Source organism: Chanodichthys erythropterus, chromosome 8, assembly GCF_024489055.1.
Source record: "Chanodichthys erythropterus isolate Z2021 chromosome 8, ASM2448905v1, whole genome shotgun sequence".
NCBI classification, from domain to species: domain Eukaryota; kingdom Metazoa; phylum Chordata; class Actinopteri; order Cypriniformes; family Xenocyprididae; genus Chanodichthys; species Chanodichthys erythropterus.
The window spans coordinates 17,328,171-17,353,727 of NC_090228.1; the positions used below are offsets into that span (position 1 = coordinate 17,328,171).

The window sequence follows — 25,557 nt, forward strand, 5'->3', positions numbered from 1 at the left end:
AATATATAAAAATAAAATAAAAATCATATATTTTATAAAAGGCTTCCTTTGACCTTAATTTGGTGGTTTTTGTTTTATTTTAATTTTGTTCCAGATGAAGTACATGTTGATAGAGGTTTTTTTTTTTTTTTTTTTTTTTAAATTTTGATGGTTTCTTCTGATTCTGTTTTATTTATCTTTCTCTGATTGAATATTACATTAAAGAAGAAAAAGTTACATAACTTTTGATAGTAGGCCTACTTATGAACAAAACTAAACTGTTGTTTCATTTTTTTTTTGACCAGCAGAGGGCAGCATTACGGGCACATGATCCACACAATGCTACTGCTCTAAAACAAGCTTCTCATGTAACATTCTATCCGAATTTTAAATGATTTTGAATTTTTCAAACATTGATTATTATTATTTTTTTTTATTTACCACATTATCACCTGACTTTGTTTCCCTCCTGTTTCCTGCTCCTACATCTATAAAACATGTACACTACATGTAAAGATTTCTGAAGCCATACGATAGCATTATGTGAAGAACAAAGGAACAATTTAAGTAGGTTGTGTAATTTTACAGCTACACACTGCACAGAAAATGATACAAGATAAATTCAAGGCTCTGCTTGTGCACAGAATATGTTCATGATGTTACAGGAAGTACTGGAGTGAATGTGTGAAGAGAGAGGGAAGTTATAATCAGTAGATCAGATCAGTAGTTTATGCTTCAAATTCTGTTCCCACGGCACAGGTTCACTGTCTTTAATCTGAAGCAGGTGCTACTGTAAACTTTGGATCTAAACAGGAGATTCCAACACTTTCTGCTACGAAGGTCAGATTTATTATTATTATTTTTTTTTTTACAAATTCCCTCTTTCATATTTTTTTTATGGTCTTGTTGCTGTTTCACAGCCCTTACATTAAAATTAATAGACTCATAGAACATCAACAGAGATGCTGTCATATCCAACATCCAAAAGTTTAATACTGAGAATATTTCGATTTTTTTTTTTTTAAGTGGTAAAATTATTGAAACAGTAAAGTGAACATAATTATTTTTAAAATATTTTTTTGAGATAATGAGCCAAAATTCAAAGGTCTAAACAAGACAATAAACACAGAGATAAACCTGTAATAAAGAAAGTTTTAGATATTATAGATATTTAGAAAATATTTACATTTTTGAGAGGAAGAAAAAATAACTAAAAAGACAAGCAACGTTTTCATTAACCAGTGATGGCGATGTAAAGTATGACACGTTCCTCTTTCCTTTCTTTCGTCCCGTCTTTGGCACATACATTTTTACATAAACTCCTGCATCATTTTCCTTGACAGTAAAGGTGTTTCACTGTGTGTCAGAGCTTTCATAAACCACAAACTCAAAGAAACATCTCTCAGAAATAAGGGACCTTCCTAAATATACAATAAATTTGTAGGGAAAAAGTGTGCGTAGATAATATTTTCTTTTTTTTCTTTATTCTTTTTTTTTTTCCAAGCCTGCTTTTCTCCAACAGGTGGATGTTCATCACTGAATAAAAGGATGGATATCCGGACAGCAGAGAAAATAATTCTACTTATTTTTCTGTTGAAAGGTTTGGATATTTTTATGAATTAAATGTAAAAACTAGTTTACATATTTTTAGAGCAATTTCTTGATTTTAAATTAATTCTTTATTTAATTAATATTTGTGTTGTGTGTGTTGAAGGTGTTTGCTGTAGAGATTTCAGCATTAGTCTGACAGAGAAGATTGAAGCTCTCAGTGGATCATGTGTGATCATAAATTGCACATTTGAGATTGAGGACAAATATGACAAAAACCTCACTGAGAGTGATGCTACAGGATTGTGGCTCAAAGATGGATATAATGTGAATAACCATCAAGTGTTTAACTCCAGAGATTCCAAACCTGATCACTTTAAAGGGGAAATAACTGGAAATCTACATGAGAAGAACTGCACCACTATATTTTATGATGTTAGTTCAAATCATAATGGTAAATATTACTTCAGGATTGAGAGTGGTGGTCTGAAATACACCTACTCTGAAAGAGAAAACATCTCCACTATAAATGTCATTGGTGAGTGATTTGAGAACTTTATTTTTTAAATGAATGTGTTAAATGAAAATGTTACATTTATTTATCATGTCTTCATTGGGCACAAGGCATACTTCACATACTTCACATAGTTCACCCAAAAATGAAATTCTGTCATAATTTACTCTCCCCCACGTTGTTCCAAACCTGTATGATTTTCTTTCTTCTGCTGAACACAAAAGAATATATTTTGAAGAATATGGGTAACCAAAGAGTTGATGGAAAAACTATGGAAATCAACGGGGTCCATCAACTGCTCAGGTTACTGACATTCTTCAAAATATGTTCTTTATGTTCAGCAGAAGAAAGTAATTAATACAGGTTTGGAAAAACTTGAGGGTGAGTAAATGATGACAGAATTTTAATTTTTTTGTGTGAACAATCCTTTTAATCTTGTATTTGTGTGTATTTCAGAGTCTCCCCCCAAACCCACAGTGAAGCTGTATGAGGAGCAGAAGGAGGTTCAGGATCAGGAGGAGGTGTTGGAGGGGAGCTCTGTGAGTCTGCGCTGCTCTGCTGAGACTCTCTGCTCCTCTCCTCCACCAACTCTCACATGGAGCTCCACTCCCAGAATCCCCCTCAGTGAGAGCAGCAGACGACAGGAGCTCATCTCTGATCTGAACTTCACTGCTGCTCACCGTCACCACAGAGTCACTTTCACCTGCACTATAACCTACCAGATACTGGACAAGAACAAAACAGCACAGGACAGCATCACATTGCATGTTCAGTGTAAGTAATGCTTTATATCTGTTTTGACTTGTTAATCATATTATTGTAAATTATATTGTGTGGCTAAAAACACATCAGTTTCTGTGCTTCCCTCTTTGGGAGTTACAGATGAGTTTGGAATATTTTAATGTCTATTGTACTTGGTGCTTTGCTTTACTGACACTTATTAGCACTTTAGTTGAAGCATAATCTAAAATGAATGAATAAAACCTTCATTAGTTAAATCTAATGTAGAGCCAGGAACTAATACAGAAAACAAATCTCAGCTAGATTCTGAATGTGAACTAAAATTAGTCATTAACATGTAAGCCATCTTCAGTGATTGTAAGTGTGATGGAAATATTTTATGTCAACATGAAATGTACAGAAAATGCAGACTAAGAATGCTCAGGTCAAAGACCAGTCACATGATAAGCTTAGATCATTACAAAACAATCACCAGAACAAATCACAGTGATGAAGACATTGATTTTTACTCAACTGTAAGACTTAAATGTGCATGTATCTTTCTATTCATTGAGACTCATTTGGTTGTTGTGACCAGTGATCTCCCGGCCGTAAATAAAACTTCATTTCTACAAAGAGCAACTTGGAAGTCATGTCAGGTATATGCTGCGCAGCTGAGGAATAGAAGTACTAAAGATTCTATGCTCAAAAGACCACAGCAGAGACAGTGATAGTGTTGGAAGACAATAGAGTCGCCCTCGGGGTGAGGCTGTAATACTCTGAGTTGGTATTAATGATCCTGTGTCGGACCAGCGTACACCTGAGAAGGACGGTGAGAGTGTATAGATGCTAAAGACCTGTGTGCTCATGTGTGATTGAGGTAGTGATAGTAGCTTCTTGACGGGACGCCGTCACCTTACTTTGGGAAGGGAATTACCTCAAAGTATTGGAAATGTATTAGAAGTATTTGAGAAGGGAATTACCTCGAGATACTGTAGTATTATGTTGTATTATATTCGAGACGGGAATTACCTCGAAGGTACTATGGTATTGTATCGTATTATATTCGGGATGGGAATTACCTCGAAGGTACTGTAGTACTGTATTGGTACTGAGTATTATATATATTATATTGACAACTGGAAGTTGTTTGAATTGTCAGTGGTGAAGTCAGATTTGTATTGAGAATTTCCACGACATAAGCAATGTGAACTACAATAGAAAAGTTACTCAGAAAAGGTTCCAGTTGTTCCGCACAGACATTTCTCGATTTTTCTCTCTATTAGATGCTCCTCAAATCTCCATTTCCTCCAGCTGTGTCAATGGGAATGTAATTGAGTGTTTCTGTGAGGTTGATGGGAATCCCTCTCCTGAACTGGAGTGGCATCTGTCTGGACGTCCTGTCACTAACTCTTCAGACACGTTCATCAGTGAAGAGCGATTGAGCAGCACAGTCTTGAGGAGCTCCATCACTCTACATCAGTCACTCACACACACATCTCTGCAGTGTGTCGGCAACAACACTCGTGGCACTGAAAGAAAACTGCTTCAACTGAATCTCTCTCCATTGCAGTGTACAGGTAACGTCTCTTCTGAACCAAAATTAAATTAAACAAAAAAGATTTCTAACAGTCATTACTGTGGTAACTGTTCAAGTACAGATTCATCCTTTATTATTTTCAGTCATTTTATGCATTTGCAGAATTTTCATTTTTAACTTTTTAACAACTATGACAGTATTAGGACTCTCTGTTTTCTCTATTTATATTTCTGTTTTATGGGCATATTGTGTATTTTTAGAATATCAACAGGTTACAGTTTCCCTCCTGATCATATTAATGCTGATTCTGGTTTTGTACGCTCTGACTGTTGGACTTGGAATCTACAAAATTAGACAGTAAGTCCAGAGACGTCATGCCCATTCAAACCAAGACACTTACCCAATCAGAATTTTGAACCAAATGAATTATGAATGCAACTGCCAAAAGACTTGATTTATAAGTATTAAAAGTGAAATAAGCAATTTCTGAGAAACACTTTTGATATCTGAAATCTCATACATTCTATGATCCAACAAGCGGCATTTCAGAAGGTCCAATGGGCGAAAACAAGCTTAAACAGACACAAACAGACAGGGTAACACACTGATCTGACAAAACCCAACAAAGTGTCTGTTACTGTCTGTCAGTGCAGTGTGAAATAATGCTTCACAAAAAACAAAGGCGAAGATGATGAGCGAACGACAAAGAAGAACAAAATAATTGTTAGTCGTCAGCAGCGCGTCAGCTTCAGACAAACAATTACACTCAAAACTTTCCTGTTCCTATAGCTGATATTACAACAACAGCTTAAATTGGTTTTGTGAAACATAGCAAAACCAATGTTAGTCACTTATAAAGCAGAAACAACTCAACCTTGGTGTCAATTTTCTCACGACTTCCACGCTTAATCTCTACAACGCTGGGAAGCTTTTCTAAGTGGGTCCTAAAGCTCTTGCCTGATAATACCATTCTTTTTTCAATGGTATTCCTCTGAACTTTTCTCTTTCTCTCTCTACAGTCTTTCTTCGAATCCCCCTGTTGCTCTCTCTCTCTCTGCTCCTCCATCATCCCCCGACTGCTGAGTATGTTGTGCTGCTCGCTCCGATCCACTTTCAACAGTGTTTCTCAGAAATCACTTACTACACCTTTGACTTGACAACACAACTGAATAATCTTTTAATGACACGTGTATATATTTATCTAAATGGCAGAAAATGTGCTAAGGAATGTTTGTCATGTGCAGCATGTTTCTCTGAAGGACTATAGAGAACAGCCTCTGATTCCCAAAATGTTCTTTCAAATGCAGGGATAAGGAGCAGTTACAGTGAAAACTTGGATAAAGTTTTATTATAAATGATAATAGTTAAAATAGTTCGGAATAGGAATAGTTAGTGGTCAAAAAAGAGGTTTCTGCTGCTTTCCATACTTGAAAATGCAGAGCAATCACTGATAGTCCAGTTTAGTTGCAATTTTGCTTGGTTTGTTATAAAAATATATATTACATCAAGATTTGAAACTGGCCACCCATAAAATTACACCATGTGACCATCATGACTCACAGAGTTACAGGAAGAGAGTCAGATCTGTCACTGGTGTCTCATGAAAAAAACAAAAAAAGAAAAAGTGCATCAAACAGTAAGAATGCATTTCTATAGAAAGATATTATAATGGACTAATCATTAGTAACCTAATATCCTTTGTTTCCAGATTGTCCACCAAGCTGAAGGTGAGTCTTCTTTGTTATAAGGTCTGGATGTAGTTAGGTATGATATAGGTTGATGATGAAGATGATGATGGTGTTTGAGAGTGTTTTTGTTTTCAGGCTCAGAATGAGGCAGCAGACACATATGCTTCTCTTCAGCTCTCTGCTCCACCCTCTGAATATGAAACTTTGAACATTAAACTACATTAAAAAACATAAAAACCCAACTAACTTCACATGGATCCCATGTCGGATTCATTACAAAAGCATGAAGACCAAGCCTCACTGGCAACAAATATGCATTTTATGTAATATTTTATGGAAATCTCTTTAGTTGTTTGAAATAAATATTTATTTTCCCATTCATGCACATTTGCAATTTGCTTGTCAGAAAAAAAAGCTTTAGATGGCTTGATTTTATAGATTCTGTATCAATTTTCCCATTTTGTAAAAGTATGTACTCTTTTTGTAAAGAAAAACTGTCCCTCTTTTTATTAGAGTTCTTTAATTACTATGTACTAACATTTATGTTTGGTATTCTGCCCTGGCGATGGTGTTCTAAACCAAGCGTTGACAGATAGCTAACAGAAATAAAGCTCCATCACACGTTCTTCATTGTGCTTATGTGATGCACACTTTACTGTAAAACTGAAAGAAACAAAATATACAAATTACAAAATGATTTACAAAATAGCATGGATATTTTTCACATTCACAAACATCCATTTACAGAATCAAACAACTAAATAAACAACTGATTTATGTTAACAGCATGTGCTTGAAGAAAAATATGACTATGCAACGTCATTAGCATATTAGCCGTCAGATCGCGCCATTTTTCAGAATCAAACATCGATCTCTAAACATCTTAATAACGACCAGCTTTTAATTAAACTAAAACAACATTATTGCAGTTATTTTCAATATGAAATTTATAACTTACGGTCGTATCTACTCCAAGGATTAGACAGCAAACAATGACGTGCATCCAGAACACAGATCACAGAAAACGAGTCTCTTCTTCTACTGTTTTACGTGCTTCCTGTTGCGGTGTATTGCACAGTGTAATAACATTTTTTTACCACAAGGTGTCACTCACAAACTACTTATACAAATCAAAATGCAGCCCCCAAAGATAAACTAATACTGCACAGAACACTCCCCGCCTGGTATATAACTTGTGTTATACCACTATGCATTCCGATTACCTGATAAAAGTAAGACAACATCACAAATAGGTCTGAAGTATTCTCTAACAACCCCCTGCTTAGCAGTCTTCACCATAACCTTACGAATTTTCCCATCAGATGAGGTTATAGTCTTTGCTATGAGACCAATTGGCCACTCACTGCGCTTAGCTTCCCCATCTTTCAACAGAACAACGTCTCCTTCCTGAATACTATCTCTCTCCTCTGTCCATTTTCTTCTGGGTTGTAAGGTAGACAAGTACTCCTGCTTCCATCGCTTCCAGAATGAATCTGCCAACATCTGGACTTGACGCCACTGATTTTTGTGCAGGTGACCTAACTCAAAATTTCCTGGAGGAGCTGGAGCAACACTCGCGTTCTGAGTTAAGAGCATTGCTGGTGAAAGCACTTGAGGCATGCCTGCATCTGATGAGATTGGGATTAAGGGTCCGGAATTCATAATGGCCATGACTTCTGCCATTAAAGTTGTTAAGACCTCATGCGTGAGTCTTGTGGAAGTTTTCATCAAGAGAGCCTCCAGAATACGTCTGGCAATCCCGATCATTCTTTCCCACACTCCTCCCATATGGGAGGAGTGAGGAGCATTAAATGTCCAAGTGCAGCCCTGATTCTGCAAGAAGCCTTTCAATTCTGAGTCGCTACTGTCGATTTGGAGTTCTTTGACTGCTCCAATGAAATTCGTCCCTCTGTCAGAACGAAAGTGCTTCACTGGTCCTCTAACAGCCAAGAAGCGACGCAAAGCACAAATAAAGCTAGATGCTGATAGGGACTCCACAACCTCTAAATGAACTGCTCTGGTATTCAAGCAACTGAATATGACAGCCCATCGCTTGTTCTCAGTGTTATGCCCTCTTGTCTTACGTGTCACCACAGTGAATGGTCCAAAAACATCAAGACCTGTGTGTGTGAAAGGTGGATTTACACAAACTCTATCTGAGGGCAAAGCCGACATCTTCTGACTCTCCACTTTACCTCTCAGTCTCTTGCATAGCACACATTTATGGATGATATTTGAAACGGGTCTTTTCCCACTGACGATCCACAATCCAGCACTACGTATAGCACCTTCGGTAAAATGACGGCCTTGATGAGCCACTTGATCGTGATAGTGCTGAATTAAAAGACCAGTCACGTGTTGGTTGGGAGGTATTATCAAGGGATGCTTCTCTAGATCAGAGATGTCAGAGCAGTGAATGCGCCCCCCCAACTCTTAACAGACCTTCCTCGTCCACAAAGGGGTCAAGTCTCAGGAGTGTGCTACGCTGCGAGACTTTACCAAACTTAGTCAAACTCTCAAATTCCTCTTGGTACACTTCTCGTTGCGCAGTTTTGACTATAGTCGACTTGGCTTGTGATATCTCCACACCTGAGGTTTTAGTACACAGATGCCACTTTCGACAGAGTGTGTTAGGAAAAGATTGTGAGAATGATTTTGCGATGTGCGTCAGAGTAGCGACAGCCCTCACCAAGGATCTCCAGCTTGAGAAACGTTCGAATCTGCTTGAGCCTAATAACTGCTCTTTAACATTAGTTGCCAGTGTGTTCACTTGAGGACGAATTTCCACATCCTCTTCTGCTTTGACAAGTCCATACGACTCCTCCAAACTACACTCTATAAGGTTACATTCCCTAAGGAACTCTGGACCTGAGAACCAGTTGGTAAGGGGTAAGTGGGCTGCTGCCACAAACCTGGTGGCATGATCTGCCGGGTTCTGTTCAGAACAGACGTAATGCCACTGACTAGGTTCTGTGGTTTTTCTTATGCGTGCAACTCTATTAGCCACGTACATGTAGAATCTGCGTGTTACATTGTGAATGTACCCAAGCACTATGCGACTGTCAGTATAAAAGTGAATGTTGTGGAGCTCTGTGTCAATTTCTTCCTTTTATAAGTTCCATCAACTCGACAGCAAGCACCGCTGCGCATAACTCCAGGCGCGGAACAGTATGTGCTGGAAAAGGAGCCAACTTGGATTTTCCCATTACAAACCCCACATGAAGCTGTCCGTTTGAATCTGTTACTCGTAGGTACGCTACTGCAGCAATGGCTAATGTAGAAGCATCCGAGAAGAAGCATCCGAGAAGATACATAACTCTCTAAGCTGAGCTCCGCACAGTGAGGTTGGGACATAAGATCGTGGTATTTGCAATCGATCAAGCTCAGCTAGAGATGAAGTCCATACCTTCCACGAATCTATTTTGTCTGACGGAAGAACGGTGTCCCAGTCTTGTTGTATAGTTGAAAGTTCTCTCACTAGAGCTTTGCCTTGCATAGTGATTGGACAGACTAACCCGAGAGGATCATATAAACTATTGACGGTGGAAAGGATCCCTCTTCGAGTGAAAGGTTTGAGATCTTGAGAAGCTTTAAATGTAAAGCAGTCTGTCTTGAGGTTCCAACTTATACCAAGGCTGCGTTGGAGAGGTATTGGGTCTTTATCAAAATCCAAGTCTTTGAGATCTTTGGCTCTCTCACTAGATGGAAAAGCTTCCATCACCGAAGCACTGTTAGAGGTCACTTTATGCAGATTCAAGCTTGACTTCGATAGCATTGTCTGGGTGCGCTTTAGGAGATCAATGGCTTCTCTTTCAGTAGGGACAGATGTGATGCATCCGTTCCGCACTCTGCTTCGCCAAGTTCTGCTGATCGTCTTAAGGCATATATAGCGACCGCTGGCGAAGGACTATTGCCAAAGACATGTACGGTCATTCTGTAATCAATGATCTCCTTTTCTGCACAGTTGTCTTTGTGCCAAAGGAAGCGAAGATAGTTGCGATGCTGCTCTTTTACTTTGAAACAATAGAACATTTGTTCTATGTCCACCATCACAGCTACTTTCTCCCTACGGAAGCGCAACAGCACACCCAAAAGGGTATTGTTAAGATCAGGTCCGCTCATCAAAACATCATTAAGGGAGACCCCTCCATACTGGGCACTTGAATCAAAGACCACCCTAATTTTGTCAGGTTTGTGTGGGTGGTAAACTCCGAAAATTGGCAAATACCAACATTCTTCCCCTGTTTGTAAGGGTGGAGCAGGTTCTGCTTGCTCATTTTCAATCACCTTCTGCATAAAACCAAAAAAATGTGTTTTCATATTCGGTTTCTTTGAAAGAGTGCGCTGTAATGAGTTCAGCCTTTGAATAGCTTGCTCTCTATTGTTCGGGAGTTGCATTCTTGGAGAGCGGAATGGAAGTGGTGCCACCCAGTGGTTATCCTCATCAAGGTACACCTCTTTGTCCATAATGTCGAGAAAGACTTTATCCTCAACAGATAAAGCAGCTTTATCATCCTCTAAAGATCTGAAGAACACATTCTCTTTTAAGCCCTTTGTATAGCTCTCACTGGTTTTTGAACACTTGAGAGAACATGGGGGGTCGGGTAAATATGCCAAAAGAGGTGACTCACCCCGTTCTATGACATTGAAGCCTTTTGTGCATGGAGAGAAGAATGAAGTTCGCCCATTTGGAAGTATGTTGGTCTTATAAGCGTTCACGCTGGACTGATGATGAGTCCCATTCAGGCAAACTTCTCCCACTATCACCCAGCCCAGGTCTAAGCGCTGTGCATACGGTGTGTTGAGGGGTCCATTGCGTTGTTCGCGCACTTTGTGCACACTAAGAACATCTCGACCCAAGAGGAGAAGGATAGGAGCGCTAGGATCTAAAGGCGGGATTTTATCTGACACAGCAGTGAGGTGGGGGAAACACATAGCTACCTCAGGCGTCGGAATCTCGGATCTGTCATCTGGTAAAGTGTTACACTCTATCAAGGGTGGAAGCGCAACTACTGTTTTCCCATCTAGCGATTTGACAGAGAATCCATTTACTTTCCTCCCCGCCGTAGTCACTACACCTAAACACGTCTTCAATGTATAGGGGGAAGAACTGCTAACGATGTTGAACAGATCAAAGAACTCTGACTTCACCAATGATCTATTACTCTGTTCGTCCAGTACAGCATAAATGCGTTTGGCTCTTTCATGTTGATTAGAGGGATAAACATTTACAAGACAAATCTTCGAACACGACTTGGGCTTACTAGCATCTCCGCAAATCTCAGTGCACTTGTTGTTGACCTCAGCGGTGTCCTCATCTGTTCTTTTCATGATTTGATCTTCTGTTGATACAGACACTTCAGTGGACCATGGAGCAGGACCCGGATGCATGGCTGCAATGTGTCTGTCACTATTGCATTCTCTGCACTTAACAGATGCCCTGCAGTCTCTTGCGACATGCTTAGTGGAAGCACAACATCTAAAACAGATGGACTTTTCCTTCAGATGTGCTTTTCGTTCATCCAGGTGTTTGCTCCTGAATGTGCGACACTTGTGAAGTGGATGAGGTTTATTGTGTAGGGTGCAAAGCTTGTCTGGGTCTACATTCTTGTCCGAGTTTCTGTCTTGGTTTGGTTGTGCAGCCATTACTTCAGTTTTCTTGACGAAAACGGAAGTTCTGTTACTCGACCTGGCAGCTCCGTCGGATTTTGCATTGTTTGAGCAGCCAGTTGAAGCAAGAGCAAAACTGGGGTCATTTCTAGTTCTTGCTTGTCTACAAACAAATTCAACAAAGAAGCTGAAAGGAGGAAAGTATACGTTATGATCTTCTTTATACCTGGAACCTTGCGTGATCCACTTGTCTTGAAGACTGAACGGGAGTTTTTCTACGATGGGGTTGACTCCACGTGCTGTGTCAAGGTATACAAGTCCAGGTAAACGACCACTCTCTTTTGCTGACTGCAGCTCGAGCAGTAAGTCCCCAAGATCTCTCAGACGGTGAGTGTCTTTATTTGTGATGCGAGGAAACGCGTCAAGTCTCTTTAACATTGCCTGCTCGATGACCTCTGGACATCCGTAGCAGTCCTCCAGGCGACGCCATATCATACGAACTCCTAAGGCAGGATCACTGACATGAACTGACTTGATTCGTTTGGCATGACTGGACGAATCAGGACCAAGCCATCTGACAAGAAGATCGATCTCCTCTCTGCTAGCTATATTGAGTTCACTGGTTACAGCTCGAAAAGACGTTTTCCACGCCCAGTAATTTTCTGGACAGTCATCAAATTGGAACAAGCCAGAACTCACCATTTCTTTTTTCAACAAATATGTAGAGAAGTCATTTGCATGAGGTGGTAGTGGTGCTCGAGTAAAGCGCTCAGCAGGAACTTGAGAGGGCAGACCAGAGTCACACTGCATTCGTACTGGATAGTTTTGATGCCTTACTTCCTCAGCTACTTCCTCAGCTCCTCAACTTTTACATTTGAATGAGAACTCTGGAAGTTGTGTTGAATCGTCTGTTCCTGCCTCACAGGAATTGTCTCAGCATTTGATTCCTCCTTCACCATTGGAGGAAGAGAACTTAGTGAGCCTGCAACATAACTCCGTGTCACATAACTTGAACCCTCACTTGCATGTTGTGAATTGGGAGTCGAATTAGGAGCATATTGTTGCTGAGAATGTTTCTGCACATACTCTTTGGTGCGTTCGGCTCTACTTGAGATGCATGATTCTTTTTCTAGGTCGACACTTGCTCCGTCTTCTCTATAAACTGCAGCTTCATAAACTTCTGCTTCTGTAGATGCTGCTACGGCTTCTTTCTGCAGTTGTAACACGTATAAATCAGCCTCAACCTCTGCTTTTCGGCGAGCCGTCTCAGCTAGTGCTTTCTGTTGATGCTCTTCGATTTGAGCTCTTTCTCTCATCATAATGGCTTCCTTTTCTGCATAAGAGGCCTTTACTTTGCATGCCGCTGCTTTAGCTCTTGCTGTGGTTGCAGCTGCACTAGCCGAAGATCTACTTGAACGATGTGATCTGCTTGACCGTGATGTTGTTTCTAGAGGTTGGTCAACTTCCTCTTCTTTCTTGTGAGGCTGTGACTCATTCATCTTGATATTGTAGTATTAAATGTAAGCTGGACGGAATCCAGATTGTTTGTCTTCACCCGCCGTGCAGTCGACCTTTTACTATTCTGCCCTGGCGATGGTGTTCTAAACCAAGCGTTGACAGATAGCTAACAGAAATAAAGCTCCATCACACGTTCTTCATTGTGCTTATGTGATGCACACTTTACTTTACTGTAAAACTGAAAGAAACAAAATATACAAATTACAAAATGATTTACAAAATAGCATGGATATTTTTCACATTCACAAACATCCATTTACAGAATCAAACAACTAAATAAACAACTGATTTATGTTAACAGCATGTGCTTGAAGAAAAATATGACTATGCAACGTCATTAGCATATTAGCCGTCAGATCGCGCTATTTTTCAGAATCAAACATCGATCTCTAAACATCTCTAAACGACCAGCTTTTAATTAAACTAAAACAACATTATTGCAGTTATTTTCAATATGAAATTTATAACTTACGGTCGTATCTACTCCAAGAAATAGACAGCAAACAATGACGTGCATCCAGAACACAGATCACAGAAAACGAGTCTCTTCTTCTACTGTTTTACGTGCTTCCTGTTGCGGTGTATTGCACAGTGTAATAACAATTTTTTACCACAAGGTGTCACTCACAAACTACTTATACAAATCAAAATGCAGCCCCCAAAGATAAACTAATACTGCACAGAACATTTGGTGTACTATGATTTGGGACACACTATTTCAAATCTCAACTATTTTAGAAGGAGAAAAATAGCAAAAAAAAAAAAAAAAAAAAAAAAAATGTATATTTGCATGTATTCTAATTTTTATTTAATCTAATATCTATTTGTTAGATAATTTAACTTCTTTGTCTTGTAAAGTTCCCATTTATTACCATTAAGTTAATGCATGAGTTAACATGAACTAACAATGAGCAATATATTTTTAATATATTTATTAATCTTTGTTAATGTCAGTAAAAAATGTAATTGTTCAATTGTGTGTGTGAGTGTGCATGTGTGTGTGTGTGTTGTAAAATAATAAACTACATGTGTCTTTTTGTACTCTTCTTCTGGTTTTGGATACTGCAGCTTTTCCCCATGATTCAGGCTTTTGCTTTCTAAAGATTATAGCCATAAATAAATGCTTTTAAGAAGTTAACATTCTTTTTCAAAGTCCAGATATGGAGAAATGTCACAACACAGTTGTATTTTCTCATCTGAGCAACATATTAGAAATATATCTAAAAACCTAAATGCTGAAAGAATGCTGCTTTGTATCAAACCACCCATGTTCAGTCAGCGGTGTAGTGTGAACTCTGTCAGTAAATCACCGGTGGAGGTGCAGAGCAGTGGTGTAGCGCAGATCTTGATGGAGTTGTAAGTTTTATGGCATCAAGTGAATTCCAGTCTGAAGAGAGTGAGAATCTCTATGTCCTATAGACTCCAAACAGTAGAGAACTGAATTTTCTTTAAGATTAATGAATGCAGTTTTTCAACCACTGCTTTACTAGGAAAACATTGCAAGAAGATCTCCAGTCCTGTCATGATGCCACAGTATATGATTATGTAAAAATATAAAAGCTTTTTAAAGTGCTTCACAGTGTTTATCTGGGAATTTTAAGGAAATTCAGTAATGGCTTAATTTAGTCATTAAGTTGGGATAGAAAATAAACGGCCAGTTCATGTCTACATTGAGCTAATATGCAGATATATATATAATATTTCCCTTTTCTGTTCAAAGATATGATTACACTGTATCAGATGTTTTTGGGTTAAGAAAAAATGAAGCTCTTCTTAGTATATGAATGCTGAGCAGGAAACTGATGGAACTGTCACATTTATTTTTCAATACCGGAAATAACAGCAACTGAATATGTCTTAAAGTTCAAAACTTGAAGTACAGTATAATCAGTTTACTAAATTATTGATATGTAATGTTGCTCTGTCTGTGAAATGTTGAGGCAGATACAGGAAGTTGTTCACTAGCTGTCAGTCAGTATATCATGTTCACACAGCACAGTTTCACTCAGTCTCAAATCATCGGCAGACGCCAAAATACAGAACTTGGAGTCCTTCTGCATTTAGGAAAAAATACTAAAATATAATTTTTTTCTCATCTCTGGCAAGTCTTGAACTTTTCTTATTCTTCTTTAGATGTTTCTTCAGACATGTTGTTCAGTTTATTGAGCTGCTGTGAGTTTATAAATATGTTTCAGTATAATTATGAAAATGATCAGTTTTCATTCCTTTCAGAGGCTAAATTTATGATTTCTATGAGTTTATTTGGCTACACTTTACAATTAGGTTTCATTAGTTAACATTAGTTAATGTGTTAACTAACATGAATTAACAATGAGCAATACATTTGTTACTGTATTCATTATTTGTTAATGTTAATTAATAAAAATATAATTGTTCATTGTTTATGTTAGTTCACAGTGCATTATAATGTTAACAAATACTTTTGATTTTAAGAAGGTATGATTAAATGTTGAAATGAACATTATGATTAATAAATGCTGAAGTATTGTTCATTCTTAGTTCATGTTAACTACTGAAAACTTACTATAAAGTGTTTACTTTTAGTTGATTAACCATTTATTTTTGTCATTTGATGAGATTTACAAGTGTGTTTCTCCACAGGACTGAGCGTCTGATAATGAAGAGATGAACACTGTAGAGAAAACAATTCTTTTCTTTTTTCTGCTACAAGGTGTGGTTTCCTTTCTCTTCTTCACATCTAGTTTTTAAACAAAAGTGTGTTGTGAATTCAAGTGCTAAACTTTTATTCTTTATGTGATCCTATAGTGCTTCAGATAATTTACTTACAGACACTTCAGAACATTTATACAACGTTGAATTTTCTCATGACTTGAAAAGAATATTATTACTATTTTAATTAAATTATTTTACTGTTGTTCCTGTTCTGCTTATGTTTACCCTTTTAATAATGACCATGTAATGCAAATGAATGTTTTGTAATGGGGAAAAAAATAATAACTTTGTAGCATTTTGTATAACAACAGAAATGTTTATCTGTCTGAATGCTTCAGTGTTTATTTCTGCTTGTGTCTGAATGATTTTCATCATGTGTGTTGAAGGTGTTTGTTGTAGAGATTTCAGCATCAGTCTGACAGAGAAGATTGAAGCTCTCAGTGGATCATGTGTGATCATAAAGTGTACATTTGAGATTGAGGACAAATATGACACAAACCTCACTGAGAGTAATGCTACAGGATTGTGGTACAAAGATGAACATAATGTGAATAACCAAGTGTTTAACTCTAGAGATCCCAAACCTGATCACTTTAAAGGGGAAATAACTGGAAATCTACATGAGAAGAACTGCACCACTATCTTTTATGATGTTAGTTCAAATCATGCTGGTAAATATTACTTCAGGATTGAGAGTGGTGCTCTGAAATACACCTACACTGAAAAACAAAACATCTCCACTATAAATGTCCTTGGTGAGTGATTTAAGAACTTTATTTATAAATGAATGTGTTAAATTAATATTTAAAAAATATTTTTCATGCCATCATTGTCACTTGATCTTGTTTTTGTGTGTATTTCAGAGTCTCCCCCCAAACCCACAGTGAAGCTGTATGTGGTTCAGGATCAGGAGGAGGTGTTGGAGGGGAGCTCTGTGAGTCTGCGCTGCTCTGCTGAGACTCTCTGCTCCTCTCCTCCACCAACTCTCACATGGAGCTCCACTCCCAGAATCCCCCTCAGTGAGAGCAGCAGACAACAGGAGCTCATCTCTGATCTGAACTTCACTGCTGCTCACCGTCACCACAGAGTCACTTTCACCTGCACTATAACCTACCAGATACTGGACAAGAACAAAACAGCACAGGACAGCATCACATTACATGTTCAGTGTAGGATGCTTTTGTGGATTCACTTCTTTTCTCTTCTATAAGAAGCTAAAAATGTAAAATATCATTCTTTCTTTTTTCAGATGCCCCTAAAATCTCTTCCTCCTCCAAATGTAACAGAACTGGACTATCCGTGTATGTCTGTGAGGTTGATGGGAATCCCTCTCCTAAACTGGAGTGGCATCTGTCTGGACGTCCTGTCACTAACTCTTCAGACACGTTCATCAGTGAAGAGAGATTGAGCAGCACAGTCTTGAGGAGCTCCATCACTCTACATCAGTCACTCACACACACATCTCTGCAGTGTGTCGGCAACAACACTCGTGGCACTGAAAGAAAACTGTTTCAACTGCTTCCCCCTGTTTCACGTAAGTTTCAGTTCTGTGATTCATCCCATAGAACACAAATAGAGCATTGCCCTATCCAAAATGGCACACTTGATGTGCACTTGTGGTCACATGGACTCACAATGGCCGCTGTGCGTGTGTCCATTACATCCATAAGATATGTCCCATTTGTTATTTTATTTTTCTGAAGGGCGTTTGTGAGCTCCCCTTTGGCGATCAATATGTGTCCTCGGTGCTCACATTTTCTGAGTCTGTAATCCAGAGATCTACACAGCAGACTTCTTCTGGACAGTTAAAGTGGCATTACGTCACAAAAGTGTGGACTCAGAGGAAAATCGCGAGGGCTTAGAGTTAAATTTGGGACAGAGTCTATCTCTATCCATCCCACCCATTCTCCATACCACTTATCCTCTGCAGGGTTTTGGGAAATTGAGTATCTGTCAATCGATGATTCGTAAATGAAAAAAGTCGTAACAGCATCAGTCTTTAATGCTAATCTCTCAAAGATCTAAAGATTACGATATCACTCACTTGCTCTTGTTTAATTGAATCAGTGAATCATCAGTGTTTTTCCAAACACTCCTTTATTCTTCTTTAGGTTCGAATCGTTCCTCTGTGATGATTGGAGTTGCTGTTGCAGCTGTTCTGGTCATTTTGTTCTGTGTCATTACATGGATCTGTGTACGGTAGGTGAACGACACGTCATATGTCAACATATATGTTGTGACCATCAAGTAAAAAGTAACATGTTTCCTTCAGAATAGCTGAGTTTAGACACCTTAATTGTCACACTTTTTCAAGTAAAAAGCTTTTATAATAATTATTAATTAAGTGTTTTGTCACTAATCATGGGCAATTTCTGCAAAAATATCAACATGTATTTTAAATGAGAAATTACGAACATGTTCATCATGTAGTAATATATTCAAATCATAGTATGTATGAATTGCATTTTTACATAAAGTATGTTTGAACAAATTAATAGATCTAAGCAAAAAAAAAAAAAAAAAAAGTATGAATGTTGTTGCATTATACAACAAAATATCAAACCAAGAGACATTTATTAAAAAAATAAAAAAAGTAGTTCAACAAACATGTTACACAAACATTAGCAAAATTAATTAGCATTTAATTTATCAAAAATAGTTATACAATTCAAAATGAACACAAACATATTTTGACACTATACTTATGACACTTGCATATGATGAACGACACTATTGTTACTTCACACATCCACTAAAAACCACTTTGACCCAGGCTGGCTTAGCAAAATATAAAAACCAGAATAGAGAAGTTAGTTTTGAGAAAAGCTCTTGTATCATTTGTTTGCAGACGCCACTTTCTTTGTCATTTTACCTGCAATGTATTTTTAAGTGTGATTAAGGCGTCCTTTTTGGGTGTCACTGCACAAGTTGATTTAATTATATAAGCCAGTCCTGTCTGACTTGTGGTTTTGTTATCTTCAAAGCTAGTATATAACTGATATTAAACATGAACCTTTGCTTTTCAGAAAAAAGAGTATGAAACTTCAGCAGACTAGAAGAGAAGATGCTACAAGAAGCATTTCGACCACTGATGTGAGTTACAAATGACACACAAAATCACACAAATGATTTATTCACAACACAGAAATGTTGTAAAGAAGTTTGTAAAGAAATGTAAATAACTTCTAACTTCTGAACAATGTACACAGACACAATTCAACCCTGTCAATCTTTTAGGCCGTTCCACGCGAGAATGAAGAGGAGTCTGTTTATGCCAATAATGTCATGATGTCTTCTGCTGGAACTGCTACAGAAAATCCAGAATCACTCATTTATTCCTCCATTGATTTCAAAAACGTTACATCAGAGTCACGAGAGTTAAGGAACATCTCTTCACTTCATGCCGAATATGCTGTGGTCAAACATTGTTCTGGAGGAGTGTCAAAGGCAGAGAGCTCAATGGGAGAGTCTTCAAGAGCGATAGAGGCACCGGTGATTGTGAGTGCAGATGGAGTTACTAAACAAACAGAGTCAAAGGATTCAGAGGAAGAGCTGTTTGCAGATTCCTCTCAGCTTTACGCAAGGGTTAAACGTCGCAACCCATAGGGAACTTCAGCAGGGGTGTTTTTTGAATAGTAAAACGATTGTATTTGCTTTTGGATAGTACAAAGATGGTATTCCAGTGTTATATACAAGATAGTAATTAATCAGTATCAAGATATAACCATGGTAGTCGTGCCACCAAGCACCAAAAGAGCTCTTTTTCTTGTCTCATTTGTTGTTTTATACATCATAATGGACTCTTTTTTTTTCTTGGCAGGATTTTTATGTCTCGCATTATTTATTTACCTGGCTGACTTTATCCTTTACATATTGCTGTGTATTCTCTTTCTGATTCTACAGTCAAACATTGTAAATATTCAGAGAGAAGTTTGATTAAAATCAGCTTTTAAAAATGTCAGTAGCTGTTACTTTATTTTATTTTATTTTTTTTGAACAAAGTCAATGTAGAGTATATTACATTTCATGTCATTGCAAAAAAAAAAAAAAAAAAAAGCACAAGTTGGTCCAATGGAGGTTGCTTGACCAATTAAATTTTCCTACTATTTCTTTTTTTTTTTTTTTTTTTTGAGTGATTACATATTGGTATTGCAAAATTGTGGTAATCAGACGTTTATAGCAGTGTTTCTCAAGGATACGAGGGAAGGACACACCTGTGACTCATCATGACCATAGACGTAGTGTCCGTGACGTCACCCATAGAGTTCTGAACAGCTGGGCTTAGTTCAGCCCCGACAAAACGTTGCAAAACGTTTTTTAAACGGAAACGGTGGCGCGTTGAACACCCTGTTGTGATGACGCAAGCGTTGCAACTATGGCAACTGAGAAGGAAATTCTTTGTGTTCTTTTTGAAGCCTGATGAAGTTGGTATAAATAGGTGTTTACTGCAACATACGCTCGATGTTACAGTTACTGCCCTTGCCGTTCAGAATAAAAGAGAACATCCCAATCCAATGAAAGAATTTGGGAAACTTTTCATTATTGCGATACAACACTTGCCTTGCATTTCAGGATGAAAACACAAACATTTCAGGTGAAGGATAATCCACTTCTTACCTCCCAGACTGTGTTATGATCTATATTATTTTATTGTTTAATGGGCTTATCATTAATGCTGATCACTGTTGTTGTGCTTTGATATTGTAATAGTTACCATTATATAATCAGAGTATAGAAAAGTTTATTAAAGTGTACCTTCACAATACAACACCAAAGTATATAAGTAAAGTATTTTTATGTTACATTAATACCCAGTGTGCGAGCTGTCTCTTTAATACCGCGTGGTTTATATACATCTTGCCGCTGATTGGGCTGACATTTCTAACACGCCCACCAAACAAGAGAAAACGCATCTCAAACAGGAAACGTGTCGTTCAACCCGGAAAACGTAGCAAAACGTTGCGCACCGGTGTGAGCTTGAATGTGCCCCAGTTTTGGAAGCAAAAATGAGGTCGCTGCCATCTTAGCAGTGCGTCACCGCACGTTAGGGCTGGGCGATATATCGAATGCTTTTGTCACGCGCATTTCGTCAGTAAAGCCGGTTCCCTGATTACCGCTAAATCGCCATCACCTGCTTTCAAATGAAGCGGCATTTAATAGACAGAGCCGTAGTTCACTGACAAGCCACGCAATATCGCGTTCAATATCGACGGCGATTCATATCGATATTGAACGCGATATTGCGTGGCTTATCAGTGAACTAAGGTTCTGTCTATTAAATGCCGCTTCATTTGAAAGCAGGTGATGGCGATTTAGCGGTAATCAGGGAACCGGCCTTACTGACGAAATGCGCGTGACAAAAGCATTCGATATATCGCCCAGCCCTACCGCACGTCACTCCCGGATAACTGAAAATGGGCAAAGAGGCGGGACGAAGTTGGAGCCCATGCGACTTGTTGCTGAAACCACGCCCGCCCTAGCTATCGATCTTAGATACTATCTAAAATATTAATAAAGATAACAATATCATTAGAAAGTAATAAAGGGTTACTGTCAATCTACGGTGCCTTTTTTACGATAACGTTATAGATGCTCCAACACAGGTTAATTAATTTGTGTGGGGTGTGCAAATAACACAAATCAAATGGGATTTCATACCTTTATAATGAAATAGAGATCGCGAGATGAATCCAATCCGTTGCACTTGGGTAATATATATATATATATATATATATATATATATATATATATATATATATATATATATATATATATATAATCAAATGTTCTCTCAAACTAATGAGCATGTGTCCAAAGTATAATTTTTCAAAATAGTGCAGCAGTTTAAGTTATATCCAAGCAGTGCTGTCGGAGTTGTATATCCTCCTGGTATTGTCATTGTAGTAAATATCAGGAACAAAACTTTTAGCCAATGCCACGACGATCCAACAACGTGTGTTCCGCATGCGAGCACATGTACACAGACTGACATCTGTCTCGAGTATGCAGCAAGCCATATTGTATAAACTAATCCAGAAAAAGCACAAATACGACTGAGATGCCAAATTCAGCGGCTGAAATGAGCTGCTGAGGTGACATGACGGCTCACAGACAGCAGCGGCATACCTGTCACTCAAGTGACCACGCCCTTAATTATGCAGAACTTTAAGGCTTAATATAATTTAAACAGATGAGCTATAAAAAAATTCACCACCCTCAGAGTTGTCATGAAGGGCAAAATTCACAGTATAGACCAAAACCACAATATAAACCAGACTGTAAACATGTTTTTTTCTGCTGTAAACTTGGCTAATTTAACATGATGGTCAATGAAATTCTGCTCACTTCTGCAGCCTTTCCCTAGCGGCCAGTCAATGAATTGCAGTTTAATTCACTTCCGTATGGCTTCACGAGAAACAGGGGGAGGTTGCCGCTTGCTCATGACTATTCAGGAAGCTTCCTCACTCGTCGCGGTGCAATTAGAGAATTGAGACAAAGCCACTGGAAGGCAAGCCTGCAACCTTTAGCCAAAAAAGCATAACGGCTAATGCTAACGCTCCGCCCCCCGCGGTACGCTGGGAATAAGACCAGAGGCTGTTTTTTGAATGGAAGCCAGTGGATGAGAGGCTTCACTATGCTGATTAAACAGCTTTTGTGGGGAAATAGCTAATCATTTAATTAATCAACAGCCTGTTTGCTAATCTTCAGGACGTTTTACACTAAACAATACTTTCGTTGGAAACTATATGTACATGGTGTGCAGCGCTGAGGCAGCTTGGCCTGCAGACGTATATGCTCCGCCAGCCAGAGCAGAAGTGGTCCTGCAGGGCTTGGATGGAAGGGCCCTCTTAGTTTTCCAACCCACAGCCGTGGGGGGACAGAGGTGAGCCGCCACCGCTTCGTCCAGGGGCGGTAGATGCTCGTAACCCTTATACGGGGCGCGCCACGACTTCGTCAGCTCGTTGTGAATCTCTGGGAAAAACGGTGCGGCACGTTGACGAGGGGCCTGGCGGGAACCCGGCAGGAACCACTCATCGAGCCTGCTCCGTGATGGCTCCTCTGGCGGAGCCCATTCGAGGTCCAAAACCTCTACTGCTTTCGAGAGGATGCGGAAGAGCTCGGCATCCATACCCGGCTTCCAGTCAATGGGCTCTCGCGAGGGAAGGCGGGCGGGGTCAGAATCACCGGCCCAACCTTCGGTTTCAGAAGCCGCGAGAAACATGAAGTCATCCAGCAGCTCGTCCTCAGAACCGCCTAAAGAGATGAGGTCACTCGCATCTGCCGAGGGACGCAGCTCAGGGCGGGAGAACAGGATCGGGGACTGCTCTCTTGGGGGAGAGGGTGAGGCATGCGGGGAAGCTGGCGTGACGTCATCCGACTCCGTGCGCTGGGCCGCTCTGCCCCGCTGTCTCTTCCTAGCCGGCTCGCGGGAGGAAGAAGACGGGAGGGCGCGAGTGGCGAGATCGTCTTCACTGAAGAAGGCGATCCGCGAGCGCAGAGAGGCGAGACTCATGTTCTCACAGTGAGAGCACGAGGTCCCGGCGAGCGCGGCCTCTGCATGGGGTCTGCCCAGGCAGCCGACGCACTCACCGTTTCCGTCGTCGTCATGCATAGAGGCTCTGCATGTGCCACACGAGTGTAACAACGCCGCCGCCGTGAAAACGGCGTTTGAGGGGCTCTTTTAGAGCGGCGAGAGCCGCTAGAGCGGTGAAAACCGCTGTTGGAAGCCCTTTTAGAGCGGCAATAAACCGCGGGAAAATCGCTCTTTTAGGCGCGCCGGATGGCGACAGGAGATGGGCTGGCAGGCGGCCGGAAGCAGGCAGCTCGAGGCGAGCTCAGCAGTCCGCTGCGGGAGCCTCTTCGACGGCGGCGAGAGCTTCTTTCCAGGCGAGCTTCTTCCAGGCGGCAAAGGCTTCAGCCGCAGATCAGCGAGGAGCGATGTGAAGTCGTCGCTGAAGGAGAGAGAACTGAATTCCTATGGCGAAACACCCGCTTATATAGCCCTAAAACCCACCCATTTCGGCGGGAATATTCGCGTGCTCTGTCGCCATAGGTCGCGCAGCTATGCCACGCCGTCATTGGTTCAACAACTTGTCTATGAGTGAACCAATGACGATGCAGTTGCACTGCGTTATTGAAAAAGGCTTCAGTAACGGGGAAAAAGGAGACCTTTCCCCATACGCAGTATGAGTGAAGTATTGAAAGGGAACTCCAGTTGCAATGTTGTCGTGTAGCCGGTGAAACTGGAGATTTTGGCTTGTGACGTCAGAACGCGTGCTGTTATCTCCTTTGATTGACGTCAGATTGTGTGCTGCTATGTCTTTGTTTACATGAGGTGATTCTGTGAAATGGCAGGCGTAGCCAAAATATTGCTCTAATTACTGTACTAACAGGGCTTATAGAGTGCCTCAGGGATGACATGTTTTTGTAAGCCAACCCGGAAATTAGCGGCGCATGGGTTCCATCGATCGAAAGCCTATGCATTTTTCCCATAGACTTTTGGAAAATCACAGAAAATAAGCTCTGTGTTTAACAAAGGGTTATGACACTTACACGTTTTGTCTATCAAGATAATCTTTACAAGTTAAAACAACATTTATACATTTTGAAGCCTAAATGAAGTGGTCAGATATAAAAAGCTAACTGTAGGCTATAAACGGACTACAGCACACCATGGTCTCGTGGATCAACGTCATCACCACCTCAAACTTTATTTTAAAAACAACTTTATTTATAAACATACTCGCTGATTATGATCTGTGCTGTTATGGATACTTATCCACTCTTTCATGAGAAATGCTGTCCAAATGTCCTGTTTGTCATGATGACGTCTAAAGTCCCCGCCAAAGGAAGTAGCCCCTTTTAGCGATTTGTTAGCAACCGCCGTTTTGAAGACACATTAAAGGTTTAAAAAAATCACAAGCGGGTTATAACTGGTGTGTTTTATTTCATAGATCAAAACGTGAAAATATTTCCACAGACCTTATTTCAGACGATTTAGCAAAATTGACTTCGGAGCGATGGAACCGGAAGTCCTAAAATGCTAACTCGCTTCCAGGTTTTGCCTACAAAAACACGTCATCTCTGAGGCACTTATTACATGTATACAGGCTTCTGATTGGCCAACATGGCTTTAGGGTCAGGGTTATATCGCCACCTGTTGGTTTAGCATGCTCTTGACAGTGCATCATATGTTTTTGTATTTTTATGTGGACAAGATTTTTTTTAACGGAGGAAAAACTGTTTATAAAAATACCCGTACATGTGGACAGTTTCTATGGATTCTGATTGGAATATTTTCACCTGTTGCTCATTTATTTACCTTTGTTATCTCTGTATTTATCTACCCTTAGTTTCCTCTGTTTATTGTTCCAAGTCATCTTTGTATTAAGTGGTTGTGCTATGTTTTATTCCTGTTAATCTCCTGCATGTTTCCTTTTTGAGATTAATATTAATATTATTTAATATATGTGTTTTTCCAGATGAGCTGGACCAAGGGGCACGAGGCACGTCTGCTCGGTGATGGTCCTCGAGGGACATTTGCTGCCAATGTGGAGTGGGTGCTAGTGAACTTCGGTTCACCATCTGCCCCCCTGAGGATGACATCACCAGCCCCACTCAGGACCCAGTGCCTGACCAGCCACCTCCTACACCTCTCATGGACAAGACACTTCTTACTTTTTAAAATATATTAATAGAAAAACAACCAATATACAACTCAAAATGAGCACAAAGTATTTTGAAAC

General features: G+C 39.6%; 3 protein-coding genes across 4 annotated transcripts; 2 read left to right on the plus strand and 1 right to left on the minus strand.

The window, feature by feature from the left end:
• Nucleotides 1-168: 168 nt before the first annotated feature.
• Nucleotides 169-7,123, plus strand: LOC137024521 (sialic acid-binding Ig-like lectin 7). 2 transcript variants are annotated; one of them, XM_067392167.1, is made up of 8 exons: nt 169-819; nt 1,484-1,579; nt 1,694-2,065; nt 2,498-2,815; nt 4,048-4,341; nt 4,562-4,658; nt 6,010-6,028; nt 6,125-7,123. In XM_067392167.1, the coding sequence occupies exons 2-8, from the start codon at nt 1,528-1,530 to the stop codon at nt 6,212-6,214; spliced, it is 1,242 nt and encodes a 413-aa protein (XP_067248268.1). In that variant the 5' UTR covers nt 169-819; nt 1,484-1,527; the 3' UTR covers nt 6,215-7,123. The 2 variants fall into 2 exon arrangements, with proteins under 2 accessions (XP_067248268.1, XP_067248267.1); XM_067392166.1 differs by having other exon boundaries at nt 1,502-1,579.
• A 62-nt stretch (nt 7,124-7,185) lies between these two features.
• LOC137024611 (uncharacterized) lies at nt 7,186-9,002 on the minus strand. Its single transcript, XM_067392357.1, has 3 exons — nt 8,760-9,002; nt 8,432-8,603; nt 7,186-8,379 (listed from the first exon to the last, which is right to left on the minus strand). Exons 1-3 carry the CDS (start codon nt 9,000-9,002, stop codon nt 7,196-7,198), a joined length of 1,599 nt encoding a protein of 532 aa, XP_067248458.1. The 3' UTR covers nt 7,186-7,195.
• Nucleotides 9,003-14,796: 5,794 nt separating this feature from the next.
• On the plus strand, nt 14,797-25,510 carry LOC137024516 (sialic acid-binding Ig-like lectin 7). The gene is made up of 9 exons (XM_067392159.1): nt 14,797-15,218; nt 15,740-15,809; nt 16,198-16,566; nt 16,675-16,980; nt 17,061-17,345; nt 17,923-18,010; nt 18,838-18,904; nt 19,049-19,309; nt 25,294-25,510. The coding sequence occupies exons 2-9, from the start codon at nt 15,764-15,766 to the stop codon at nt 25,504-25,506; spliced, it is 1,635 nt and encodes a 544-aa protein (XP_067248260.1). The 5' UTR covers nt 14,797-15,218; nt 15,740-15,763; the 3' UTR covers nt 25,507-25,510.
• Nucleotides 25,511-25,557: the final 47 nt, after the last annotated feature.

Coding starts and splice junctions, on each gene's coding strand:
- LOC137024521 (XM_067392167.1), top strand. CDS start 1,528: ATGGATATCCGGACAGCAGAGAAAATAATTCTACTTATTTTTCTGTTG. Junction 2,066..2,497: donor CTCCACTATAAATGTCATTG/GTGAGTGATTTG, acceptor TGTGTATTTCAG/AGTCTCCCCCCAAACCCACA. Junction 4,342..4,561: donor CTCTCCATTGCAGTGTACAG/GTAACGTCTCTT, acceptor GTGTATTTTTAG/AATATCAACAGGTTACAGTT.
- LOC137024611 (XM_067392357.1), bottom strand. CDS start 9,002: ATGTACGTGGCTAATAGAGTTGCACGCATAAGAAAAACCACAGAACCT. Junction 8,604..8,759: donor ATGTGGAAATTCGTCCTCAA/GTGAACACACTG, acceptor CTCTGTCGAAAG/TGGCATCTGTGTACTAAAAC. Junction 8,380..8,431: donor CCCCTTTGTGGACGAGGAAG/GTCTGTTAAGAG, acceptor TCTCTGATCTAG/AGAAGCATCCCTTGATAATA.
- LOC137024516 (XM_067392159.1), top strand. CDS start 15,764: ATGAACACTGTAGAGAAAACAATTCTTTTCTTTTTTCTGCTACAAG. Junction 15,810..16,197: donor TTTCTTTTTTCTGCTACAAG/GTGTGGTTTCCT, acceptor TGTGTGTTGAAG/GTGTTTGTTGTAGAGATTTC. Junction 17,346..17,922: donor ACTGCTTCCCCCTGTTTCAC/GTAAGTTTCAGT, acceptor ATTCTTCTTTAG/GTTCGAATCGTTCCTCTGTG.